Source organism: Bombina bombina, chromosome 1, assembly GCF_027579735.1.
Source record: "Bombina bombina isolate aBomBom1 chromosome 1, aBomBom1.pri, whole genome shotgun sequence".
NCBI lineage: Eukaryota > Metazoa > Chordata > Amphibia > Anura > Bombinatoridae > Bombina > Bombina bombina.
Window position 1 is genome coordinate 1041958104 of NC_069499.1, and position 19817 is coordinate 1041977920.

General features: G+C 38.2%; 1 protein-coding gene across 1 annotated transcript in view; it reads left to right on the forward strand.

Annotated features, from left to right (window-relative positions):
* LOC128662804 (ubiquinol-cytochrome-c reductase complex assembly factor 1) overlaps positions 1–9110 on the forward strand; it is a 416092-nt gene extending 406982 nt beyond the window's left edge. The window contains exon 10 of the mRNA XM_053716768.1: positions 7754–9110. Within this exon, the coding sequence (XP_053572743.1) occupies positions 7754–7888 (135 nt within the window). The 3' untranslated portion in view covers positions 7889–9110. The remainder of the gene's footprint in view (positions 1–7753) is intronic.
* The last annotated feature ends 10707 nt before the right edge of the window (positions 9111–19817 follow it).

Genomic DNA, 19817 nt, shown 5'->3' on the forward strand with positions numbered 1-19817 from the left:
TGTATCACAAGAAGATTTCAAGACTTACGGACATTCAAGTTTTTGGTCAGGAAAAGACTAGTTATCTGCTTCCCCCAGTATACACCAATTTTCATATAATTGCATGTAATAGACACTACTATAAAGAAGAATATGCACAGATACTGATCTAAAAAATCCAGTATAAAACCTTTTAAAAATTTACTTAGAAGCTCCAAGTTTAGCACTGTTGATGTGATTAGCTTAAACACCCAGTGAAAGGGGCTGAGTACAGATAACCCCCCCCCCCCTTCCCTGCATATGAAAAGACAGTTTAGACAAATAAGAGCCAGCAGTGGTCTGTAAACGCACATATACATCTGACACTTTGGGGTCTGGTTAGGACCAGCACAATGTTATTAAAAAAATAAGTAAAACTATACATTGTTACAAAAAAAACTCCTAGATGGGCTATATAAATGGATCATGTAGAAAACATTTATGCAAAGAAAAAAATAGTATATAATGTCCCTTTAACTTGGTTTTAAGGGTTTGTTCAGGCTCAGCTTTTTTAAACTTTGCATAGTCTAGAAATTCAACTTTTGCTTTGAAAGGTTCTCTTTTCTTAGCCATTTCCTCACCCAGAGCTTTCTGCTCTATTTTGTGATTCTCCTTTCCTTATTTTTGTTTATCCAAATAAAGCATTTTGAAAAACAAACTACTCTTTCCTTCCTAAGGTTTTTTGTTCTGAAAAAAAAAAAAAACAATTAGGAAGCTTTAGTGTCATCTCTGCCAACCCCAAATCAAACAAAAAAAAAGAGAGAGAGAGGTCACTTTATAACTTGAACATGGTATAGGCCTTGAAATTCAGAATTGTTTCTTCCTTGTTTATCCATTTCTCTGGTCCCCTGCAAGGAACAGAAAGCTACTACAATCACCTTGGCAGAGTGGCTTAAAGCTTTGATTTGCATAGTGTACCTAGTAGCAGGGAAGTCGACCCTCAAATGAGTTACTGCTCATTCTACCATAGTAATCACCACTTACTGGGCTTTTATGCATGAACTTCCATTGAATATATGTGCAAGGCAGCTGCTTAGTCATAAATATACCGATTTTCATTGGCTCACCCATGTGTTCAGTTAGAAATCAGTACTGCATTGCTGCTCCTTCAACAGATGACACAAAGAGAATAAAACAAATAAGAAAAAAAATGGAAGTAAATTAGAAAGTTGTTTAAAATTGTATTCTCTATCTGAATCATTAATGAAAACTTTTGGGTTTCATGTCCCTTTAAATAGGAATACATCGCAGCCCTCTCTGGACACTAGATAAGACATTTTAGTAGTTTTATATTTCATAATGACATCACATATATTGTTTGTTTATCATACACACAGGCTTAATGTGTTTACAAGAGCACTTTCTGTTTAAATTATTAATGCTGCATACAGTATTTGTCCTTACAAGATGCACACAAATATCTTTTTCATTTTATGGAATTTTTATATAATTCATGACTGTTAAAATAGAAACATACTGATTGCGATGAGAAGCACTTGAACCTGTGTAGTTCAGTACAGCAGCATGGATGGATTCTTTATCTCCTGCTCTATTTAGACACTTGCCAATCTCTTTGGCAGTTTTCCATTTTATAAAGACAAAGAACTCTCTATGCAAATTATCTTCAGCAGTGATTTGTTTGTGCCTAACCCATGCAAAAAAAGTTAAAACGAATTTCTTTCATGTAATTGGCAAGAGTCCATGAGCTAGTGACATATGGGATATACAATCCTACCAGGAGGGGCAAAGTTTCCCAAACCTCAAAATGCCTATAAATACACCCCTCACCACACCCACAATTCAGTTTTACAAACTTTGCCTCCTATGGAGGTGGTGAAGTAAGTTTGTGCTAAGATTTCTACGTTGATATGCGCTTCTCAGCATTGTTGAAGCCCGATTCCTCTCAGAGTACAGCGAATGTCAGAGGGACGTGAAGGGAGTATCACCTTTTGAATACGATGATTTCCCTAATGGGGGTCTTTTTCATGGGTTCTCTGTTATCGGTCGTAGAGATTCATCTCCTACCTCCCTTTTCAGATCGACGATATACTCTCAAATTTACCATTACCTCTACTAAGAACTGTTTTAGTACTGGTTTGACTATCTGCTATATGTGGATGGGTGTCTTTTGGTAAGTATGTTTTCATTTACTTAAGACACCTCAGCTATGGTTTGGCACTTTATGCAAATTATATAAAGTTCTAAATATATGTATTGTACTTATATTTGCCATGAGTCAGGTTCATGTATTTCCTTCTGTCAGTTTCATATTTGGGAATATAAACACTTTAAGAAATTTATTTTCTTACCTGGGGTTTAGTCTTTTTCAGTTTGACTACTTTTTGCATTTGCGGATATTAGGCCCGCGGGTGCGTCAAATGTTAGACTTTATTACTGACGCAAACTTTTTTGGCGCGGAAATTACGTTTTTGACGCAACTTCGTCATTTCCGGCATCATACGTGATGTCGAGACCTTTCACACAGCAGCATCATTAGTGACGCAAGTGTGTCATTTCCGGTCATTTTTGGCGCCAAAAAAGTTTACGTTACGTTGTGCGTCATACTTGGCGCACATTTTTTCTTCATTACTGTTGCAAAGTAAGAGGTTTTAAACATTTTTTTTATTTAAAGGGACATGAAACTCACATTTTTTCTTTCATGATTTGGAAAGAGAATGCAATTTTAAACAACTTTCTAATTTACTTCTATTGTCTATTTTGCTTCATTCTCTTGATATCCTTTGCTGAAAGCATATCTAGATAGGCTTAATAGCAGCTGATTGGTGGTTGAACATAGATGCCTTATGTGATTGGCTCACCCTTGTGCATTGCTATTTCTTCAGCAAAGGATATTTAAAGAATGAAGCAAATTAGATAATAGAAGTAAAGTGGAATGTTGTTTAAAATTGTATTCTCTATCTTAATTATGAAAGAAAAAAATTGGGTTTAGTGTCCCTTTAAGTTTTTATTTCAGTGTTAAAGTTAATGTGATATGCAAGCCCAAAAATAATAATTTGAGTGTTAACTGCGCTAGAGTAAGCTTTTTGTGAATGTCGGGTTGCACTTATTGTGAGTATTGTGAGTTGAAAGTATACTGTTTTCGCTCCCGCACTAACCCGATGCAAAAAGCCTTAGAACTTAACCCCTTAACGACTCGTGCCATACCCTGTACTACGCTGGTCGTTATGCCCTTACTAGGAGTAATTGTCCTGGTACCTACAGCAGAAAAAGGTGCTGGTTTTATTCTAACCTTTTTGTGATTCCAAAGAAGGGAGGAACGTTTCTTCCAATTCTGGACCTAAAGTGCCTAAACAAGTTTCTGAGTGTTCCCTCCTTCAAGATGGAAACAATACGGTCAATCCTGCTTCTGGTTCAGGAAGGACAGTTTATGACCACAATAGACCTGAAGGATGCATTCCTTTATGTTCTGATTCACAGGGAACATTTTCAGTTCCTGAGGTTTGCTTTTCTGGACCAGCACTTCCATTTCATAGCTCTTCCATTTGGCCTAGCTACTGCTCCAAGGATATTTACAAAGGTTCTGGGGGCTCTTCTAGACGTTGCCAGAACACGAGGTATTGCAGTAGCGCCTTACCTGGATGATATCTTGGTACAGGCACCATCTTTTCGTCTAGCGGAAGAACATTTGTAGTCCCTTCTCAGTCTTCTTCAATCACATGGATGGAAGATAAACTTGGAAAAGAGTTCTCTTACTCCAAGTACAAGGGTGAATTTCCTGGGAACTATAATAGACTCCATATCCATGAGAATATTCCTCACAGATCAGAGACGTTGCAAGCTAACTTCTGCATGTATTGCCCTCCAGGCCTGTTTGAGACACTCAGTGGCTCAATGTATGGAGGTAATCAGACTTATGGTGTCCTGCATGGACATCATTCCTTTTGCCAGATTCCATCTCAGACCCTTACAACTATGCATGCTGAGACAATGGCACGATGACCATTCAGATCTGTCTCAACAGCTTGTGCTGGACAGCCTGTCGAGAGACTCGCTCTTCTGGTGGCTCTGTCCAGATCATCTGTCCCAAGGCACGTGCTTTTTTAACTGTTCTGGGAGATTGTGACTACAGACGCAAGCCTTTCCGGCTGAGGAGCCGTTTGGGGTGCCAAGAAGGCACAAGGTCTGTGGACTCAGGAGGAGTGCTCTCTTTTGATCAATATTTTGGAACTCCGGGCAATCTTAAATGCCTTAGAGGCTTGGCCTCTTCTGGGTTCGTACCAGTTTATCAGATTCCAATCAGAAAATATAACCTTGGTTGCCTATATCAACCATCAAGGGGGAACAAGAAGTTCTTTGGTGATGAGAAGTATCTTAGATACTAGAGTGGGCGGAGACTCACAAATGTATGCTGTCAGTGATCCACATTCCGGGTGTGAACAACTGGGAAGCGGACTTCCTTAGCAGGTAATCCTTTCACCCAGGGGAATGGTCTCTTCACCCCGAGGTGTTTGCAGAGATATGCAGCGAGTGGGGGACGCCAGAGATAGATCTCATGGCATCCCACCTCAATACCAAGCTACCCAGGTACGGGTCAAGGTCGAGGGATCCTCAGGCAGAATTGATAGATGCCCTATCAGTACCATGGAGGTTCACTCTCATATATCTTTTTCCTCCATTACCGCTTCTCCGTCGTGTGGTGGCTCCCATCCTCATAAAAATCTAGATTCTCTGAGGCTGACTGCGTGGAGATTGAACACTTAGTTTTAGCCAAAAGAGGGTTCTCTGAGAGTGTTATCGACACTCTGGTTCAAACTCGTAAGCCAGTTACTCGTCGTATCTACAATAAAGTGTAGTGGTCTGCTCTTGAAAAAGTCTGGGCTACACCGGGGGAAACGCGTTGAGCTCATCAGCTCCCTTTTGATCTTCCGGAGGATTTTTCAGCTGTGTGGGGGAGAAAGACTTTCCTGTCGGCTGCAGATTACCCTAATACCGGAGTGGGACTATTTGTTCACAACAAAATTTGTGAAATGCTTTTTAACAACTTACATCTTGTAAGTAGAATTTTTATTGTGGCGTGTTTGTCATTCTGAATAAACTACTACCTTGTACTGGTGTGAAGAGCGTATTTTTTTCTGGCATAAGGTTATGGTTGCCAGAATTTTATCTTTTCTTTAGGATGGACTGGAGAAGGGCCTATCTGCTAATTCTCTGAAGGGACATATATCGGCCCTGTCGGTGTTACTGCACAAAAGCTTGGCTGAGCTTCCAGATTTGCAGTCCTTTGTTAAGGCTCTGGCTAGGATCAGACCCGTGTTTAGATCTGGGGCTCCGCCTTGGAGCCTCAATCTTGTTCTTTGTGTTTTGCAGCAGGCTCCGTTTGAGCCTATGCATACGGTTGACATTAAATTGTTATCTTGGAAGGTTCTTTTTTTGTTGGCTATTGCCTCTGCGTGCAGAGTTTCTGAGATTTCAGCTTTGCAATGTGATCCCCCTTATCTGGTTTTTGATGCTGATAAGGCTGTTTTACGCACCAAACTAGGGTTCCTCCCTAAGGTGGTGTTGAATCGTATCATTAATCAAGAAATTGTTGTTCCTTCCTTGTGTCCTTATCCTTCTTTCGCGAAGGAACATCTGTTTCATAATCTTGATGTGGTTTGTGCCTTGAAGTTCTATCTTCAGGCTACTAAGGAATTCAGACAATCTTCCTCTTTGTCATCTATATGGGAAAGCGTAAGGGGAAGGAGGCTACTACGACTTCTCTATCCTTCTTGTTGAGCAGTGTCATTCACTAAAGCTTATGTGACAGAGGGAAGACAGCCTCTTGAGAGGATAACGGCTCATTCCACTAGAGCAGTGGCTTCCTCTTGGGCTTTTAAGAAGGAAGCCTCAATGGATCAGATTTGTAAGGCGGCGACCTGGTCCTCCTTACACACTTTTTCAAAATTTTACAAGTTAGATGTGTTTGCTTCGGCTGAAGCAGCTTTCGGGAAAAATGTTTTGCAGGCTGTGGTGCCCTCAGAATAGGGTCCTCTTCTTTTTTTCTGGTCCCTCCGTTATTCATTTAGTGTCCTCTGAAGCTTGGGTATAGTTTTCCCAACAATAAGGAATTAAGTCATGGACTCTCCCTGCCTTATGGAAGAAAAATTCCTTTCCTTCCTGGCAGGTAGAGTCCGCGACCCTGCCCGTAATTTATTGTTTTGATGGACAGCTCCCTTTTTATATTATTTCTTCTGGCACTTTTTTAAACCCTGATGTTTCTCCTACTTTTCCTTGTTCCCTCTGCAGACTGACTGTGGGATAGGGGAAGTGGGAGGGATATTGAAGCCTTTGGCTGGGGTGTCTTTGCCTCCTCCTGGTGGCCAGGTGTTATATTTCCCAACAGTAAGTAATGAAGACGTGGACTCTCCCTGCCAGGAAGGAAAGGAATTTATCTGGTAAGCATAAATTATGTTTTTATAAAGTACTTTCCCTGTGTGTGTGTGTGTATGTGTGTATGTTTGTATTTATATATATATATTTTATTTTTTTACAATCTGCTGCGCGACTTACCCCCTTTGCTGCACTAGTTCTCATGCCGTGTCTCAGGGCATGAGAACGAGGCTCCCATTTGAGCCTATGGAAGCACGCTCTCGTGAGTGCAATGCTTCTGTTCAATTGCACCTCATTTGTAATACCAGAACACATTTGCGTGTGCTTGTATTACGAAGTTGAGTGCATATAGTGCTTTCGTGGAAGCGATATTTTGCCCTCAACTTGTAATCTAGCCCAATGTGTGAGTATAATGTAATGTTTTCCCTGGCCTATCCTACCATCAGTGACCAGCGCTCGCCCCTGTGTTAAACAATAATAATATAACCATTGTACTGGTACTCAACAATAATTTCCTCATCTCATCAAGGCCAGAACAAATTTGTGGTGCCTTGAAAATTGGTCCTCGTGCTATGATTTGCTTACCATCAACCTGCCCATGTCAGCAACTTTTTAAAGGGGGAATTCAAGCCATGCAGCGACTTTCAACATTATGGCATTAGGCTTAATTATGGTGATCCCACCATCCTTTGCAATTCCAAGCTTTCTGATAGTAGCTTATGTCATTTATCAGCAAGCTGTGAGGCCACTACACCATATGCCATGTAAGTAATCTGTTCCATGAGAGTTTCTGGTAATTAAGAAGTTACATCCTTTTTGTTAGTTTGCAATAGGGCAATGATTTAGCCTTGCCCCAGTGCTTCTGTGATAATCAAGGCTAAATTCACAGTAGCATGTGTGACACTAGTGTTAAATCAGTAATGTGAGTGCAATAGGCAGCAGTAATTAAATCACTTAACTGCACCCCCTGTGTGTAAAGTTTTATATACAAATACAGCCAATAGGGACTAAATCATATAGGTTCATGTTCAGCCTCTATTGTATGTGTATGTACCTATATATCAAGCTTACTAGTTTGCTTCAAACTTCTTAGCAAAACAAGTGGGAATTGCTCAATATGTATGAATAGAGTATTCTTACTACAATTCATACTATGGCTTTCTTCCTTATTCAGTGTAATTTTCAGCAGTCATTTTCCTCACTTTTTAAGCATTATCATCAGTATTGTAGAGCTAATATATGCACAGAGTTACTATCCTTTGATTTTGTTGGATCTTATATTTTGTTCAAAATGCTCCATGTACCTCAGGTTATAGTGATGAATATAGGTAAAAAAATAATGAAAAACGTTTGTTACATATTTATTATTATTTCTGCTGGGGTTAATTTCTTTCCTTTATTTCAGATTCAGTATCTGGATTCAATAAATGGAGAAGACCTTCTATTAACTGGAGAAGTAAAATGGCGCCCCCTGGTGGAAAGTGACCCTCAAAGCATCCTAAAGCCATTTACTCCAACGTATAACGATGAAGGCCTTTAAAATATTGATATGAAGCATGTCTAATATAGAAGTAGATTCTATTCCAGTTGAAAAAACATTTTTTCTGCAAACTTTTCAGATAATTTCTGTGATGTTTTTCAACTTGAATATGTTCTACCCTCTTTATGATGCTCATAAAGAAGCCAAAAGTGTAGTATTTGACACAAAGAAGTTAGTTCTCTGAGTCAGCGGACAAATATACTGAATATACAACTTATTTTATGTTTGATTTGAGTGGATTAGTTTACATAGAAAATATCAGGGAATAACAGACCGAAAAGCACTGAACATTTACTTAATTAAGCCCATCAGGCAATGCAGCATATACTATGCAATGCATTATATCCCTATAGCTGTAAGGGTTAATGCAAATTCCTGCCCAAAAACATGTTTGCTATAAAATTAGAAGATGGGAATACATATGACTTACTTTCTCTATTGCAAAATACCAAATCCTCTTCGTTATCATCTATTAGAATCATGTAACCTGCCATTTATTTTGAGTTCTAATTTGTTTTAACAGGTTTAAGCTTTTTAAACCACATTTGAATTCTGCTATAGTCAAGCAGAAAATATATTCTAGTGGTACCAGCCTATATACATGTATTTGCAATGTCTTTAGACTTGTTTACTTATACAATGAACAAACAAGGGTTCACTATTTTCAGATAAAATATCAGACAGAACCCTGTACCTGAGCAAGTTGCCTCCACTTCATGAATGAAGATCCCATATGATACTGTAATTATTCTTACACATTGTTTTGGACAAGTCCTCTGTAAAGTGGATCCCTCTGTTTAGCTGTTCAGTTGTGTCACTGTAAGCAGTGCTGCTATTATATTAGGCTAGTGGTTGTTTAGGGCACATATACTACATAGAAAATTGTTTCCTTTTGGAAAAAAATGAATTGACACAAGGTAAACCTTAGGAAATTATCAGACATTTTATCACTGCACAATGTTTTATACAAATAGTACAATTATAGTTGTCTGTTATCATGTTGGATAAAATAGATACTTCAGTCAAACCCCATTTTTTGTTCAAATATATGTGCTTCCTCTGTAATACTGTTTTGAATTAATATAATTGTATTCTATAGAAACTGTGACAAATATGTATTTGGTATAAAGATAATATTTAGGTTTATCTTTTTTTTCCGAAGATATTATTATATCCATATTTGTATGTAATAATTAAATTCTTTGACATTGGTGAATGAAAATAGACTTGTGTTTCTTTGTAAAGCTTTAGATAACTGTAAAACAAAAGTATTTTCTTTTAAACATAAAAAATCTAAAAAAAAAAATGTATCCATAAAATGCAAAAGTATTGCTCAGCTTATTGCAAAATAGTGCATTTCAGGTCAACATTCACTGCTAATAAACATGTGATATACTATACACATACATCTCAATACATCTCTATTATAGTTTACATTAGGCAGAATGTAGCTTTCCAAGGATGTTAATACGCCGTAACCTATAAGACAACTTTGTGATGACAGAATTTGCACAAGCAGCATTTTGAAACTGAGTTCCACTTTGCAGTTATTTGATATAACTATTAACAGACATGTAAACTTTCAGGATTTAAAGGGACAGTCTAATCCAGAATGTTTATTGTTTAAAAAGCTAGATAATCCCTTTATTATCCATTCCTCAGTTTTGCATAATTAACAGTTATATTCATATACTTTTTACCTATGTGATTACTTTGGCCTCTAGTTATCAAGCCGTTAACCGCAAATACACTGGAATTCCGCAGCGTATTTGTGGCGAGGCTGATTCGCTGTAGTTATCAAGCCCTACAGCCCGGCAAAAGTAGAATCTGGTGTCTGGATGATTTTCATTCAACTTTTGTTTTCATCAGGCTACGGCTTCCTGTTTGGGGCTTGTGCGCTGATGTTCTCTGTGTAGTTTTGTTCTCCTTTAGGAGGTGGAATTTCCTTTATGGGAAGGTTGGCTGTCCTGTCTTGTGGGCAAGTGATTGGAATAGATGTTTTACCCTATGGTGGGTTGTTCTGTTCCATCTTTGGAGATTGAAGTCTCTGTGTTGAGACTGTCATTAGTATTGTGCTGAGTCTTATGGCAATCTTCTGCATTTCTCCGTTCATTTCTATAAAGTTCTCTCGGGAGTTCCTAATTGAGGGACCTATTTGGGTTGGCACTTGAACTCTATTGGGGTGGCTAGGTCCGTCCCATTCTGTCTTTTTTCTGGGCCGGAGATTGGGGTCTTTTTGTTCCCCTGCTTGTCAGAACTACCTGTTGCTGGGCTGGTCTGGTGTTTGGAGCAGAATCTGGGATCTGGGGTTAGTCCTCAGGTCTTGAGGTACGGTGAGCCTCTTTGAGGTTTTGGTGCTTCTCCATGTTCAAGTTACGTGAGTACATTTTGTGGCTTGTGGATAGCCTGTGATTGTATTGCATTGGGTACTTGTAAAGCATGGCTTATCACCCATAAGGGTCTCAAGGCACTGCTCATTTTATTGGCCTCAGAAGGATGAAAGGCTGAGTGGACCTCGCCGGGGATCGAACCTGCAACCCCTTGGGTTGCTACAGAGCTCAGTCACAGTACCTTAGCATGCTGAGCTATCTGTCTGGTGGTGTGTACGGTGCTCAATGGCTGTTTTGCAGTTTGAAGGTGGGGTTGGTGCTCTGATCTGGTATATTGGTTAGAGCAACAGCTTAGGTCTTTTGACATCACAGATTTGATTCCCATTGCTGGGAAGTGTATTTTTATCAAATCTACTTTAGCAGCTCTTTACTTGCTCTGCAAGTATTTTTGTTTACATGTCATCCTGGTATGACTATTTTGTGTGCTTGATGCAGGTGTTTCCTATCTGGGTTTGTGGCACGTATTTTGGCTTCTGAATATCTTGATATTCTGAGTTCCTTGCAACTTGAGGACTTCGTCTTCAGTTGTTATTTAGGGTGTAATAGAAGTTTTCTTCACTTTTTTTCAGATCCTGGTCCAAATCTTGTGGTTTCCGTACTCTTTGGGGTCTGGGCGTTGCCTTCCCTTGTTTCCCAGAACTGGTTTTTAGTCTCTGTGAGCTTAACTTGGTTCTGGAGTTTTTTTTCCTTATTTTATTTGAAACTTGTTGTACCCTATTTAGGGTCTTCTGGGTATCCTTGTTTGGTTTCTCTGTGTTCTCTTCCTTTTGGAAGTTTACGGTAGTTGATTCCCTTCTCTTATAAGGGGTGTGTTGTGGGGGACCGACTGCTAGGCAATGGGGTCTCCCGGAGGCGTGGTGGCTCAGTTGAGTCTTTTTTTCTGCGGTCTCTGACCTCTTGAGTCAGTGTCCTTTTTCAAAGTTTTCTCTGCTTCGTACGAAGCGGGTTTTTTTGATTGGTAGGGGTTTCAAGCCTGGTGCCCTCAGAATGGGCTGCCTTTTGTACCCTCCCGTTTTTGCATTCAGTGTCCTCTTAAGCTTGGGTATTGGTTTCCCAAAAGTAATAAATGCAGCTGTGGACTCTTTCCATTTATGAAGAAAAACATAAATTATGCTTACCTGATAATTTTTTTCTTCAGATGGAAATAGTCCACAGCTCCCCACCCGTATTTTTTCTGTGGGGCGTCTGTTTTTTGTTCTTCTGGCACATTTTAACCCTGATATTTCTTCTACTGTTACTTGTTCCCCGACAGAATGACTGGGGGATGAGGGAAGTGGGAGGGGTATCTAAGCCTTTGGCTGGGGTGTCTTAGCCTCCTCCTTGTAGCCAGGTTCTGAATTCCCAAAAGTAATGAATGCAGCTGTGGACTCTTTCCATCTGAAGAAAAGAAAATAATCAGGTAAGCATAATTTATGTTTTTTTTGTATGTATAAATAAAAAATAGGGAAATGCCCTTAAGTTGATAAAACGTTTAGGTGAAAAATTGCCTTTAAAGAATTGCCTTTAAAGATTGCCTTTAATAATCAATACATTTTGTTGCCACTAGACGGCAATGTTGTATTTATAAATCAGTAAAACAATGACAACTGATAGACTTTGTTTTTAAATGTATAATGGTTTGTGGTATAAATAGAAGCAAGCAACTTTAACCAATCTATGTATGATTAAGGGCTGAAAGGCCAGAAACGTTGCATGTATTTAATCTTGTCCTAATAAAGGATCTGTCTTAAGAATAAGGTGCTGTGGACATTCTATATAGTTTTAGATGTTTCTGAGGTTCTGGTAGAAAACCTCAGTCTGCACTGGCACGCCTGCTGCATTATTGCTGGGAAGTTTTTCTATTCACTATAATAAGTAGATGGTGTTGGCACGAAACAGCCCTGATTCCATTATGCTAGAGTGATCCCTTACCTACTCCACAACTGAGTACCTACTTCTAGCATGAGATCTAGTGGCATCTTGCTGATAGTACAGGCCGCACTTTGCAAGCCTCCACATTGCACATACACCCTATGAGCGGCCTCACATTGATCCGGAACGTCTCTGGCTGACAAACAGAGTGAGTCTTTCCTATACTGTATAAACCTTTTTTGCACACTACATTCAACTATACCACATTCCTAGATAACACAGTATATCTGCTCTGGCTTTTCACATACTAACATTATCAGCAAAATACACAGCTCTGCATGAAGCACTCAGTGAGGATAATGTTGCTTGCATTGCAAGGCATCTAACACAGCTTAGCCACAATCCTGTATTGAAGCGGACTACAGATTTATAACATCAGAGCAATTTTGTACAGAGAGGTGAGGGATAATGTTACCTTCAATTTGACTTCAATTTCGCAAAAATTATAATGTTAAGTATTAATGCATATATTTGCAAACATTAGCATTATCTGGAGTTACAGGCAGTAATATACAGTTATGAGTACAGAAAAATGCAGCACAAGTTGCATAAAGAAAAGATTGCTAAAGTCCAATTTAATATTATGGAAAAGGTACACAATATCAGAAAAAGAAAAAATATTACCAACATTCATACAAGATAACTTTATTGTGTTTAAAGAAATAAAGTCCAACCGGACTGTACACACATACACACACAATTAAAATTTGCTTGAACTCAGAGAGTTCATAATATCATATAGATAGTCACCACAATGAGTCAGAATAATAGTAGTCAATACAGTTGCTATCAGGTGATAATATCAATATTGTCTTGTAATAAAGCATTCCCTCTTTTGGTTATACTGAGCGAAAAGATATACAACCTATTATAAGGTATGCTGCAATTTTGCAACAGTATTGACCACTATAGAAGGCAACTTGGAATGGACTAGTAAATACAGTCTGCGGTAAGTCTTAACTACTGCAGGTAATTTGTCTCCTAAATACATACAGTGACGTTTCTAAAGTATATCATGGTAACTGCAGTTAAGTCTGAACTCGCAAAAAAGTCCCTTCTATAGCGGGAGCTTATACTAAAATTACTCTGACTGAAAGTTATCGAAATCAAAGGATTGCTTTTTTAAACGAACTGGGTAGGTGGATAATGGTTATGATTGGATCCTTGCTGGTGGTTGATTGGAATGCAATTAGTTGTTTGATTTGACAGCGAGAGTTGATTAGCCAATAGAATTTTTCCCTGATGACATTGATAGCTGACACTGATGGGCGGAGTGTTTATATTCAAAGTCAATACAGGATTGGCTGATCATGTTTACATTCCGTTTACACTTTAGAACTTAACTAACTTGATGCAGAAATAAAAGAACAAAATGACTTATTAAAAAAAATCTAAGAAAAATTAAAAAAAAAATGATAAATATCAAAAAGAACTTGACAGACTTGAAAGTGAACTAATATAAACTAAAAAAACAAAAATTACAAAGAGATATTGATGCGTTCAAACATCAGAGAGTTTATAAGTGGAGATATCATACCAGACACCTAATAAGAGAGGACAATAGTGACACTGAAACTGACATCTCAGATAATGAAAATGGCAGTACAGGGGAAAATGAGGCAATACCCAGAAATACAAAATGTGGTTATTAATTAAAAAGGGGTCTCCATTTTTTTCCAAAGAGTTTATTTGGAATCAATATATGTTAGTAATAAGAGAAATATTTACAGGTATATATACACATCTATTTTACAGCAAAACAGTCCAAATAATTAATACCGGGCAACTTTACCACAGTACTACAACTTGTGCAACACTGCTAAGATAATCATAGAAATATACTTAGCCACATTCTCCAGTGTGTCCACCATGAGCCATCTTTTCAGCAGGAACAAGATAAGAAAGAGAGATAGTGTTCCAGTTTTTTATACCCCAATTCAATAGGGAGTGGTTTATCAAATGGCAGTCAAAGGCTATTGGGGGTGTCTTTAGTTCAGAGAGAGAGGTGTATCTGGGGGGAAGGGATTTTAAGAACAGCTAGGTCAGTAAGCTATGTCACCACACAACAGAAATAATAACGAAAATCCAGCATCCACCTCAAGTCAACTAAACAGTGGAGTTTCTTTTTTAGCAATAAGCAAAGACAGCAACAGGCGTCCAATATAATACCCACGCAAAAACCACAAGGGGAAACAAAAGGAAATACACAGGCCCACAAAGACAATTGGAGAGAAAGAGAGAAATGAGTCCATTTACGATAATCAGGAGCAACTCCTAAGAATAATAACCTTACAGAACATACACTCACTCATACTCATAAACAAGTACTCTCGAAAGGCTTAACCTTTTGCCCCACAAACACTCTTAAAAAATTTGAGATAACTAAGGATATCCAATTATTCTCTCGCAAACTGTTATTAAAAATGATCCAACCCTGACTAAGGATGATCTTGAAACTTTGCAAGATCTTGGAGATTTATTAGAGGAAAATGCCTCAGATTCCCAATGTAATCAATAGAAAAAGGATTTAAAATCCAAATCCACTTATATGCCCCCTCTATCTATATCTCCTCAAGAAGACGTATTTTCACAAATACTCTGCAAGAAAATAGAACAATTACCTATTTATAATGTTAACAATAACCTCTCATACCAAAAATGGCACTAAAAGAAATTAAATCTTGGACGGACACCACTCGGACAAGAGCGGTAATATAGTCCTTTGGTCCAAAGAAGACTATGTCACAGAGGGTATGACACAATTGTCAAATCAAGACTGTTATAAAAGACTGTTGTTAAATCCTCATTCATAATATATCAAATAATACAATAGACTCATTATGCAAACATGGAACGACAACATAACTACGGGAGAGAAAAATTTCCTTATTCAAAAGAATCCAACCCTGGCAACAATATACTTCCTATACAAAAATCTAACCAAAACCCCAGGAAGACCTATAGGGCGCGATCCAATATAGATCGTAGTTTGCGGCGCAAGCGAGGGAACCCGCGTCGACCGCAGTTTCAGCTCGCAACTCGAGCTATCCCATATACGGCGCCGTCAGATGCTAACGTGCCGTAAGTCGGATAAACCAGCGATGTCCAGAAATCTGCGCAAGTACAAATTTCTGGCGTCGCCAGTGACTTACGGCACGTTAGAAACTGCCGGCGCCTACAAAACCTGACTAAAGTCTAAATCACCCGCACTGTCTAACACGCCTCCCTAACATCGCCCGACACGTCTAACCCTCTATCCGCTATCCCCCCTCACTAGCCTAACAATAAAATATGTATTAACCCCTAAACCGCCACTCCCGGAGCCCGCCGCAACCTAATAAAGTTATTAACCCCTAAACCGCCGCCAGCTATATTAAATCTATAACCCCCTAAAGTGAGCCCCTAACACTGCCGCCATCTACCTTACCTACCCCCTAAAGTGAGCCCCTACCCCACCGCTATCTATTTTAAAATTATTAACCCCTAATCTAATCCCCCTACCCCGCCGCCATCTATATTAAATTATTTAACCCCTAAAATACTAAACTATCCCTACCACTAAACCTAAGTCTAACCCTACAAATAGCCCTGAAAAGGGCTTTTTGCGTGGCATTGCCCCAAAGTAACAGCTCTTTTGCCAGCCCTTAAAAGGGCTTTTTGCGGGGCATTCCCCAAAGAATTCAGCTCTTTTGCCAGCCCTTAAAAGGTCTTTTGGCGGGGCTTTGTCTCAAAGTAAACTGCTCTTTTGCCTACAATCTACATTCCCCTACACCGGGGCCACCTATAGTAAATGTATTAACCCTTAATCTAATCCCCCTACACCGCCGCCAGCTATATTAACTATATTAACCCTAATTATATTAGGGTTAATATAGTTATTATATTATATATATTAACTATATTAACCCTAATTATATTAGGGTTAATATAGTTAATATCGTTTTTATATTATATATATATATATATATATATATATATATATATATATATATATATATATATTAAGTATAATAACCCTATCTAACTCTAACATCCTAACTAAACTCTTATTAACATAAATGTAATATTAATATTATTAATTAAAATATTCCTATTTAAATCTAAATACTTACCTATAAAATAAACCCTAAGATAGCTACAATATAATTAATAATTACACTGTAGCTATGTTAGGGTTTATATTTATTTTACAGGTAAATTGTTAATTGTTTTAACTAGGTATAATAGCTATTAAATAGTTATGCCCTATTTAATAGCTACCTATTTAAAATAATTACCCAATTACCTGTAAAATAAATCCTAACCTAAGTTACAAATACACCTACACTATCAATAAATTAAATAAACTACAAATATCTATCTAAAAATACAATTAAATAAACTAAACTAAATTACAAAAAAAAACCCACTAAATTACAAAAAATAAAAAAAATTACAAGATTTTTAAGCTAATTACACCTATTCTAAGCCCGCTAATAAAATAATAAACCCCCAAAATAAAAAAAATTCCCTACCCTATTCTAAATTAAAAATAGTTCAAAGCTCTTTTACCTTACCAGCCCTTAAAAGGGCCTTTTGTGGGGGCATGCCCCAAAGAAAACTGCTCTTTTGCCTGAAAAAAAAACACAATACCACCCCCCAACATTACAACCCACCACCCACATACCCCTAATCAAACCCAAACCCCCCTTAAATAAACCTAACACTACCCCCTGAAGATCTCCCTACCTTGTATTCACCCCGCCGGGCAGAACTCTTCATCCGATCCGGGCGATGTCCAATCAAGCGGCAAAGAAGAATTCTTCATCCCGGTGATGTCTTTCTCCAAGCGGCAGCAAAGTCTTCTTCCATCGGGCAGCATCTTCCATCAAGCGGCATCTTCAATCTTCATTCTTCGCTCCTCCAACGCGGAGCATCCATCCCGGCCGACGACTGAACGATGAATGAGGTACCTTTAAATGATGTCATCCAAGATGGCGTCCGTCGAATTCCGATTGGCTGATAGGATTCTATCAGCCAAACGGAATTAAGGTAGAAAAATCTGATTGCCTGATTGAATCAGCCAATCAGATTCAAGTTCAATCCAATTGGCTGAACCAAGATTTTTCTACCTTAATTCCGATTGGCTGATAGAATCCTATCAGCCAATCGGAATTTGACGGACGCCATCTTGGATGACGTAATTTAAAGGTACCTCATTCGTCGTTCAGTCGTCGGCCGGGATGGATGCTCCGCGTTGGAGGAGCGAAGAATGAAGATTGAAGATGCCGCTTGATGGAAGATGCTGCCCGATGGAAGAAGACTTTGCTGCCGCTTGGAGAAAGACATCACCGGGATGAAGAATTCTTCTTTGCCGCTTGATTGGACATCGCCCGGATCGGATGAAGAGTTCTGCCCGGCGGGGTGAATACAAGGTAGGGAGATCTTCAGGGGGGTAGTGTTAGGTTTATTTAAGGGGGGTTTGGGTTAGATTAGGGGTATGTGGGTGGTGGGTTGTAATGTTGGGGGGTGGTATTGTGTTTTTTTTTCAGGCAAAAGAGCAGTTTTCTTTGGGGCATGCCCCCACAAAAGGCCCTTTTAAGGGCTGGTAAGGTAAAAGAGCTTTGAACTATTTTTAATTTAGAATAGGATAGGGAATTTTTTTTATTTTGGGGGTTTATTATTTTATTAGGGGGCTTAGAATAGGTGTAATTAGCTTAAAAATCTTGTAATCTTTTTTTTATTTTTGTAATTTAGTGTGTGTTTTTTTTTGTATTTTAGTTTAGTTTAGTTTAATTGTATTTTTAGATAGATATTTGTAGTTTATTTAATTTATTGATAGTGTAGGTGTATTTGTAACTTAGGTTAGGATTTATTTTACAGGTAATTGGGTAATTATTTTAACTAGGTAGCTATTAAATAGGTAATAACTATTTAATAGCTATTATACCTAGTTAAAATAATTAACAATTTACCTGTAAAATAAATATAAACCCTAACATCGCTACAATGTAATTATTAATTATATTGTAGCTATCTTAGGGTTTATTTTATAGGTAAGTATTTAGATTTAAATAGGAATATTTTAGTTTATAATATAAATTAGATTTATTTAATAAGAATTTAGTTAGGGGTGTTAGGGTTAGATAGAGTTAATATAAATACTATAGTAACTATATTAACTATATTAACCCTAATATAATTAGTGTTAATATAGTTAATATATATAATGTAATAACTATATTAACTATAATATACTTAGGGTTAATATAGATAATATAGCTGGCGGCGGGGTAGGTAGATTAAATTAGGGGTTAATAATTTTAATATAGATTGCGGCGGTGTAAGGGGCTTATATCAGGGGTTAATACCATTAATATAGGTGCGGCGGTGTAGGGAGGGCAGGTTATAGGGCAAAATAGCTGTTAACTTTGGGGCAAAGCCCCGCAAAAGGCCCTTTTAAGGGCTGGTAATAGAGTTTATTACTTTATGGATATTAGATTAGGGGTTAATAATATTAATATAGCTGGCGGCGGTGTAAGGGGTCAGATTAGTTTAGTTAGTTTATGTAGATGGCGGCGGTTTAGGGATTAAATACTTTATTAGGGATTGCGGCGGGGGATCGCGGTTGACAGGTAGATAGACATTGCGCATGCGTTAGGTGTTAGGTTTTATTTAGCAGATCGCGGTTGACAGTTAGATAGACATTGCGCATGCGTTAGGTGTTAGGTTTATTTAGCAGCTAGTTTAGAGAGTTACGGGGCTCCAATAGTCAGCGTAAGGCTTCTTACGGCTGCTTTTTGTGGCGAGGTGAAAATGGAGTAAGATTTCTCCATTTTCGCCACGTAAGTCCTTACGCTGTATATTGGATACCAAACTGTGCGGGTTTGGTATACCTGCCTATGGCCCAAAAAACTACGGGCGACGGCAGAAATATACGCGCGTAACTTCTTGGTTACGCCGTATATAGGATACCAAACCCGCGCAAATATTGGCATCGCCAGCTTTTGCGGGCGACAATTTTTATCGGATCGACCCCATAGTGTCTGGTAACAACAATTTGACTGAAGCAGCAAGTAGATATGTGGATTAGAGATTTAGGGAATATTTAACAACTATGTCCTCCTATACACGTGACACAATGGAAGTTTTACAGATTGTACAAAAATCTACATCTTACAGATGACACATGGTTTGTCACAGCGGATGTAGAGTCACTGTACACCAGTATAAGACATGATGACGGCATAAGAGCCGTAAGGCACTTTCCACTAATCAATATAACAATGAAGAACACAATGAGTTTATTGTCACACTTTTAAAATATTTATGTGTATAACACATAACATCTTCACATTACCAAGCAGAATTATAAGAAATACATTTCCTTGATCTTACGATATCCAAAAATGAAGATGGTACTGTAAAAACAACAGTCTTTAGAAAAGAAACAGCAACTAATACACTACTCCATAACACTAGTGCACATGCTCAGAATACTTTAAAAGCCATACCATATGGTGAATTCCTTCGACTCAGGAGGAATTGCTCAGACACTTTAAATTTTGAGGAAGAAAGTAAAACACTAACTAATAGATTGCTCCAAACGTCTACAGCAAAAGATGTGTCAAAAAAGCCAAATTCAAAGC